Raw genomic sequence first — 8861 nt, forward strand, 5'->3', positions numbered from 1 at the left:
CTATTATTATTTTAGCAATGAGGTATTTATTTAAATGTATGACTACTACTACTGAGCAAACTCAATCCGCTGATGACGGCCATGAGGCTGAAAGCACCAGAAGAAATAAGTCAACCTTTTTTTCCATTTATGTATATGAAATGTTTGTGTTTTATCACCACTGTAAAATGTATTTATAGAGCGTTATCAATCAATCAAAGTATTTATGGCTAATTCACAAATAAGTACATTTATAAATACTAATACATTATAAACAATTTATTAAGTTTGTATGTAATGCTTATACTTGCTAAATAGGGCTTTAAAGAAAATTGTTAGATTTATGTTTGTTGCTGTTATAATAATATAAAATTAAGATATGTTTTCTCTTATTTTGCATATACTGAAACTAGTACATCCTGTTTCAAAGGTGCAGACACCCACTGATACATAGGCACTTATGCCATCTTGTCTCTGTTTTAGGAGGGGACACAAGTCTTTCTGTTTTACAGTGACACTTTATCATCTTTATCAAAGTTGTGAAAGCCGAGCTGCATCATTTAATATTTTAGTGGGTTAACTTAACATATCTTGGTTTGCATTACATCTACTGCAGGGGAAACATCTTATTTCCATATATCTGACACCCGAGCTCTACAGAAAACAGTACTGCAGCTGTTGTAATCACTTATAAACATAACTGTGATCATGGAAAGCATTCATGTACGCATAAAAGGTTATACTGTCGTTTTAGTGACTACCACAAAATCTATAATTAGAGGGTAAAAGCAGCAGATGATAGAAGATAATAAATTACATGTCAGCATTTTTGACACACTTCCTCATTGCTGTTGTATACAGACGTTTGAAATATGTATGCAAATAAAGTTTCATGTGAATGTAGTGCAGCATTGATGGTAGCAGCCTGTAGTCAAATATATTTTTAAAGGTCAGTAAACACAGCACACATTTTTTTTCCCAAAGAAAACATTTCCTTTTTGAATCTCATTTTTTTTAATTGTGTAAATAATTTTTAAATAAATACGTTAAAAAGAAAAAATACACACATGTCATTTTAATAGCTATGAACATGTAAGCTCATGTTGAATATACTTTATAAAAGCACCTTTCAAGGAGGGCAGAATAGGCAGCCCCACTGTAGTGTCAGAATATTTTCATCAGTAGCTGGCAAACTTCATCACCATTTCCTCTTGCCCTCAGGGAACAGCCATTTCCATTTATCGTTCTTCAGGAGATTAAAAAAAATGAATCAGTAAATAAATACAGTAGGATGAACATTAAATACAACTTTTCAAGTGTTTAAATGAAAGCATGCTAACCTTTAATCCCCAGGAAGATTGGTTATGTTTGGGTCTGACGTCCTGCAGAGGCTCATAAGTGTTGCTGTTGAGTTCAGGTGCGTCTGTGTCCTCGTGGCCAGGAATCACCTCATATGTATTGTCGTGAGGGAAACGGCCAACAACGGCTTCATTGGGGACCTCGGCGTACACTGAACCGCTGTGCTGCCCTGGTGCTGATGATCTGGTCCCAGAGGATGTACTGTGTGGGCTACCAGAACTGCCTGCCAGGTGATAGACGCCACTGTCGCTCATGTTTTCCACGCTACCACTCACTCTGCTCCATGAGTCTGTCCTCTGATGCAGTGGGTTAAGGCTAGTGGCTTGTCTGACTGGTCTGGGGGAGAGTCTCGGTAGCATGTAAGGGGGTGCACTCAACCTGTAAGACTGCTCTCCATCAGAGCTGTTGTCCAGAAGCGGCAGAGACCTGCTCTTGCTTTCCAGCAGGCCTAGCTCAGAGTAAACAGACTCCGGTCCAGATGGAGGACTGCACCTGCTCTGATCCTGGATTGTGGATATCTCGGCTCTCCCCGGATTATTTCCATGGAAATTATCTTGACAGATATGTTGGAATCTCGGTATCTCCCTGGGTGAATGCTTTCTGAGCTGAGCATACAAAACCCTGTCAGGGTCATTCAGGGGGCCAATATCAAGGTGCCTGCTCCTCCGAGGCAAAGGTGGTACTTCCTGTTTAACAGAACAAGCCAGGCTCTTAAAGCTATCTTAAAGGTACAGCAAACATTTCGGTGTAACATATGAATTACTGTACTCACCTCTAGTGTCCTGTTGCTCTTTGGTGGCCGTGCAGGCGGCTGATCTGAGTTCATCTGTGGTTTTGGCATGTTCACAGGTCTGACACTGGCTACTGGCTTTTCTTTAGGGCTAACCTGGATTATATCATAAAGCTCTTTATCCAGTGCCTGCAAGAACAAAACATCAGTTAGACCCTCATTCTCGATTAATGGCTCTACAGACAAAGAAGCAATAAACAGACAGATTTTCTCTTATTTTTGTCCGTATCCGCAATTTGTTCTTTTTTTGTTAGTACCCACTGATTTTGGGGATTCACCAATGTTTTCTTATTTTTGCTTTGCTCTTAGGTAAGAGAACATTTTACGAGTGTTTGGTGTTAGGAAGAATTTATTGTGATGCCAGAAAAAAAGACAAAGTGCCAGAGTCCCGTATGTCTCATGCTGAAGGAGTTTATTTATACTTGATCAAGGAGAACAGAGGAGTCGTCAACACAAAGTCGTGCGTGAAGCCACCTCAATTCTAAGGCTCAGACAGCAAAAGCCAAGATTCTTATACTAGAAGGTGGACCCAGACAGCAAGAGGAGAAGTGCTAACATCTCATTGGCTATAATGCATAAACACGACAGTAAGGATTCACACCAGCTAGGAAATGCAAAGTGTTACCCCAGTGACAGTGGGCGTTATTGTCTAACCCTGCAGCTGTATCTTGCAGCCTGCAGAGAGTGAGATTGAAGGCGCCAAGAGAAAAATATGGCCTTGGCTTGTGTATAAAGCATTTAAATGCCCACAGAAGTAATCTAACAGAAAGTCCTGCTATTATAGCTCTCTACTATAATACAGATGGATTGATTCATAAACTGTCTAGGGGATTGAAATTGTACCTAACAGTTGGGAGCACTCTTACCAAGATAAGAAAAAAAACAGTCCACAAATTGTTTGTCCAATACAAACAAGTTTAGGCTCAACATTCATCATTTGCCACTTTACCTTTGCTTATATAGTTAAAATTAAGAGAAAATGTAAGATACTATAGCTGCATGAGGCCCAGTGTTACCTAAAGAAAGGGACTGAGAAGTTTTGTCTTACCTCAAAACACGAAAACGTCAGGTACTCTCCAAATGGCTGAATGGAGCTCGTCTTATAGTACTCTATGAGATCAGAAACCGAGTCGTGCTCTTCGGTGTCTCCACAGACTACAAAATGCCCTGATTCATTTTGGTTGATCACAAAATGTCGACACCGATCTCTGCCTCTGCAACAGGAAATAATATAAATTAAAATGTATTAGGTTAAAAAAACAAAACACAAAGCAACCCTGGGTTCATTTGGCTGAAAGGTGAGGACAATTTGAAGTTTGGTTAAAATGACTTAAATAATATCCGTGGTTAATATAAAACAAAAACATCCCATTTATGACTTTTGGAGCTTAGTTGTCCACTGAAAAAGTGATCTGCTTAAAAATAGTTTAGAAGTAAAAACTATAACAACAGCAGATTTGGCACAAAATCCTCGCATTATGAGCTCTTTATTCTTTATTGATTACATATATACTGTACAATTACATGTAGAACAAGTATTTATCTGTGAAGATATAATAACACACGAATATTAGAAGCATTAAATAGAGAGGCGCAAATAGTAATAATAATAAGCTCAGTAAAAACACAATCAGTATACGACTCTAATAAAAACTCACTTATAAGACAGTATGTATCCGATGGCCTTATCACTGAGGCGGATCAGGTAACAGCCCAGCTCCTTTTCGCTGAGTATTTCTTCAGCCTCCCTGTAGATAGACCACAAAAAACATTAAAACCCAGACAAAAAAACTGTTTCCCAAAAGCCCAATTTGGCCTGAGTTTACAGGAACAGTGAGTCAGATTTTGAGCAGAGTAAGGAAGGCGGATCACGTAATTCACCTTGGAAATTACGCTGCATCAAAGGAAAATCCATTGGGCTTCAGGTCTTTTCTCTTAACCCGTCATTTACCAACACAGGTTCTGACAAAACTGTCCCTTGTGATCGTAATGTAGGTGTCTGCTGTATGTCTGTCAGCGATAGGTGGCTTGACTTAAATGTCACTGCACCTGATGTACACTCTGACCTATACAGTATATTTATGAGGTTGGTAAGAAAAGATTGGCCTTTATTGATCCCAAGCGGGAGAAATTTTGGTATTTCAGAAGCTTAAAGACAAAAATAAGTACAGATAAATAAAGTTAAAAGAAAAGAAAAGTAAAAAAGACAAATAAATTAAGTAGAAGGTATATACACCTAGTATAAGAGAATAAGTAAATAAAAAAAAGTTAATATGACACGTATGATAAATAGCAGCGTGTCTATGAAAACAGCACACACCAGAAAAATAAAGTATATTGTGATTAATTAGTGATACTTAGTGTTATAACACTAGGAAAGAAAAATAGAAATATATAGTACGTGATATGCTAAGACAGCATAATATATTATCAAAGTATACAGTAGGATGATTTAGTACAGTTTAGTATCAGGTATAAGATATAGTATACGGTGCAATGTAGTAGTAACAGTAATAATGTTATACTATAATAATAATATATAATACATAATGTATAATATAGGATAGTGTAACAATCATATGTAATATTGTATGTAGTATGTGTCATAGTGTAATATATAATAATAATAAATTGATTTACTAATTCTCACTTAAAATAATAGAACTTAAGTAATAATCCATATACATTTATTTGCTTAAGAAATAAAAAAAAACCCTCCTCTGTATAATATTGAATTAAAAGTTGGAGTAGTTATATACTGTATAGTTCTGTATAAAAACAGGAAATAGTACATCAAAGAACGGGATATCTTCGTTGTGACAAACTAATTGTTCTAAAATTGAGCGAAGTTCGTTTTTAACCCACAAAATAATAATGTGACAGAGACTAATATTGGCTCATAGCCCACTTAAGATCTATTTTGTCCATACGATGAAATGTTTCCCTAGTGAATACTTACTTTCTTGTGATGAAGCCCAGGAACCAAGTGGGAAAGAAGCCATTGTGGACGATGAGTGGCACTTGAGTCTCGATGAACCACTTTGAAGCCAGTTCCCTGAATCTTCCTTCAGTCCCTTCAACATGAGAATCCACCGGTGGTTCACTTCTCTCCATCTTCGCCTGTTCCTGATCAATGCCACACAGACAGCAGATGAACACAACCGGCATTCACTTCCCAAACGTATGCAGTGAGGGTGCATTTGCACTCTCTAATTTGCCTATTTTCCAGGAGGTGTCAACCAGACACTAAGTAGCTCAGTATTGTCATTGTTGCAGGAAATACCAGTTGTTAAATATGTTAAACTTCAATTTGAACATATACTGTGCAATATTTCTTTACAATATGTAATAATTTAATTGGTTAACATAAACTGTTCAGAATCCACAGTTATTTAAATTCCATTTTCACTCTACAATAATAAGGCTGTTTTCATCCAACAATACATTTATTTACACTGACCTCCTGCAGTTATGTCACACTGGCGGTAAGCAAACTGTTACTTTGCACGGAGATATATGGTTAATAAGTTAGTCATTAAAGCAGTAAGTGCCGTGTTCTTGTGGTGATCTAGTAACAGTACATACCTTGAAGCAAAGTGTCAGGCAGGTCCTGAGGCAGGAGGACTGTTTGTGATCCTTTGTCCTCGACCCTGAGAAGTGGCAGATCTTCTCAGATCTGGGTTTCTGTTGTCTGTACAGTACGCAGCAATTTCTGTCAATCCCTAGAAAAAAGATTGGAAGGCTTTATACTCAGTTGAATGTGAAGCTCAGAAAACTGTTATCATAAGGTTAGTGATGTGTACATACCTGTCCTTGAGAGTGTGTGGTTTGAACCTGGTGTCATTTCAGCAAGCGTTAAAATGCCTCTCAACTTCTGAACAGTCTGTAACCTCCAACTGAAGGTGTACTGAGGGAGTGTGACCCTACATGGGAGATATAGACAGATGACATTTACAGTTACACACATTTTTCCCCCTGGCTTGGAAAGCAGTGCTGCTCGGCAACGGCACAGCAGAGTTCATGCAGCTCATTTGCATGACAGAGACGTCTATGGGTAGCAGAACAAAGCAGAAGCTTCCTGAAGAGAAATGGAAAGTAAGCCGCACACAGCTATAACTGTGGTTTGTGTGCACACGAGTGTGTCGGTTTGCAAGAGTCTGATTACTGTAGCAGTGGGTGATCTGTTGCGTCAGCAGTTGATCTCCCATGTCTTTTGAACTGTGTTTGCTATGAGTTTAGATCACAGCTCACAAGGGAGGAGCGAATGCATGAATGAATGGAAACGTTTGGGAAGATTCACTGAGATTTTAGAGGGCATAACTAATAAGATGAGATATTTCCTAGCCCTGTTTTAAGGTTGTCATAAATAATGGCTAACTCATTCCCCCCGTGGCTTGAGACAGTCCTAATGAATCATCTCTCTGTTGGTTTCTGCTCAGTGGGGAACAGTAGGAAGTCCCACTGGGGGAGAGACAATAACCAGATAGAGCCTCTGTGTCATACTGAGCGGGGTGAGACTTTATATCAGCATTCCCCCAAGGATAACATTGCTCTAATGTTGATACAAGAAGACGCACTGCTACTTTTCCCCATACGCAGCTGATTGAACAAAGTGTATTCTTCCTCTAATATACATATAATAGAAATGATAGGCCTGTTATCCATCTACACATCCACCCAATATCTGCACTGTTATGTTCCATGTATGACTAAGTAATGCTACAGTGTCATACTCTCAACAGTGCTGTCTGTCAGTCTTATAAACATCCTTGTGAGTCATGATGAGCTCCTCTGGAGGTGTTAGGAGGATCGGGGTGCAATGTTATCACTGTTTCCATGTTTGTAAAGATTCAATACATGCATAGCATTATACTACAATGACCGCCTTGAACAATATAGAACTGATCTTTTCTACAGCAGCTGTGAGGTAACCGGATATATAAAAGGAAGTAAAGTTATCAGACAGTTGCCAGACAAGAGGCTCTTTTTTCAGTCTTGGCGACATACCTATGAGGGGGATGTGCGTCTTTTAAAAGGTCACAAGTCAGTTGACGTCTGTAAAATGTCATCACAACAAAAGTACATCACATCACTTTTATGTCTGTGGGTGAAAAAAAAGCATCTTCACAAACAACTTACGGTAAATCTCCCAGAAAGCCAAAGTTCAATCGGACTAAAATAATAATGTGACTTGTAACAAAACACAAGTCACAGCTATCTCAGCTGTTGGATGGGTTACGTTTCAATGGGAGAAATAATAGGCTTTTATATAAGCATAAGATCAGCCATGTACCGTTTACTGCCCCACATGCATCATGTCATAGCATGTTCACGTCTACAACCATCAATCAACATGAAGCAGGTTGAGCAGATGTTCCTTTCTGCAGCTCCAGAATGAACTCTGAGCCCAGTAGGAAATACTCCAACAGGCTGAACTCTGTTCTGTTATATACTTTCGTTTCACTGTATGAGTCACACTGAATAACATATAGGTAAGTCACCATCACAGATGATTAAACAGCTGTAGACTAGATTGATTTATTGAAAATATAATATAGCTCCTACAAAGTGCAGACAGACTACAACTAATTTCATTTTCTTAAACTGCACACACAGTGTTGTAGGGGCTTATCTTGTATTTCAGTGTATCCACGTTTTATTTTCATACTGCATAACATGTCAAAATTTTTATGATTTGTGTTTATTTTTTATTTTATTATTGCTTTTATTGGATATATCGATTTGTTGAAAGTGTGCCAACTACAGATACAGCTTGGTTCCTCTAAATAAGATATGGGGGGGTCTCTGAAATATTGACATTTTTGTCATGTATTGCAATGCCACTGCATATTTGATAACATTCACACCATCTGCTGATATATATATATATATATATATATATATATATATATATATTATTATTATTATTATTATTATTATTTTAACTATTTCTTTTACTATTTAACTTGCACTCCACACATCTTAGGAACAGCCTTCTTGAAGACCTGAGGGCAACAGAGAGTGCCGATTACAAATAGTTATTACATTTTAACCTGGCTTATAATTAAGATTTATTTACTTATCCGTCTAATTATTTATTGTATTTTACCTTTTTTAGCCGGGATTTTTATTGTTTGTAGTTATACATGTATTTAGTGATCTTTTTTTCTTTGACTATTGATTTATGTACTCTAGTATGTTTATTTATTTTATTTACTTGTTAATTATTTATTTTTAATCTCTCATGTTTCCTCACAGTAAATTGATGCAATAAAGCATAGCATTTTCTCAGTTCCTGTTTATGTTAATGATGGCTGCTATGTACATGTGTGTATATGTTTATGCTGTATTTATGTTCATAGAATAGAATAGAAATACTTATTACTACTTATACTTATTAATACTTATTATTGATTTGTTGATTGATTAATAAGCATATTGGCTCTGGGGCTTTGTTGAGCTGTATAAATGTTTGTGTTTCTGTATATAGTGTTATTTATGTTGCACATTGATCCCAGGGAAATGCACCCTCGCTCCGCCTTACATTGAGATGTGGAGTAAAAGGACAATACACTTTTATATGTCATATAATATAATATAGCCTAATATGATATAATATAACATATCATTATGGCTCATGCGAAAGATTGGAAAGTTATGTAATACACACATTGAATGTGCCATGTTCACCTGACAAATTTAGATATTTCTAGTTTGTTTTATATCTTACTGT

The 8861-nt window shown here is 37.2% G+C and overlaps 1 protein-coding gene across 1 annotated transcript; it reads right to left on the minus strand.

The window, feature by feature from the left end:
* Positions 1-1087: 1087 nt before the first annotated feature.
* On the minus strand, positions 1088-6049 carry LOC310948949 (uncharacterized protein). The gene is made up of 8 exons (XM_083916257.1): positions 5936-6049; positions 5714-5850; positions 5088-5254; positions 3787-3876; positions 3177-3342; positions 2111-2257; positions 1320-2024; positions 1088-1225 (listed from the first exon to the last, which is right to left on the minus strand). Exons 1-8 carry the CDS (start codon positions 5970-5972, stop codon positions 1178-1180), a joined length of 1497 nt encoding a protein of 498 aa, XP_083772383.1. The 5' UTR covers positions 5973-6049; the 3' UTR covers positions 1088-1177.
* Between the last annotated feature and the right edge of the window lie 2812 nt (positions 6050-8861).

The sequence above is a fragment of the Echiichthys vipera genome, assembly GCF_963691815.1.
Source record: "Echiichthys vipera genome assembly, chromosome: 7".
In the NCBI taxonomy this organism is placed as follows: Eukaryota; Metazoa; Chordata; class Actinopteri; order Perciformes; family Trachinidae; genus Echiichthys; species Echiichthys vipera.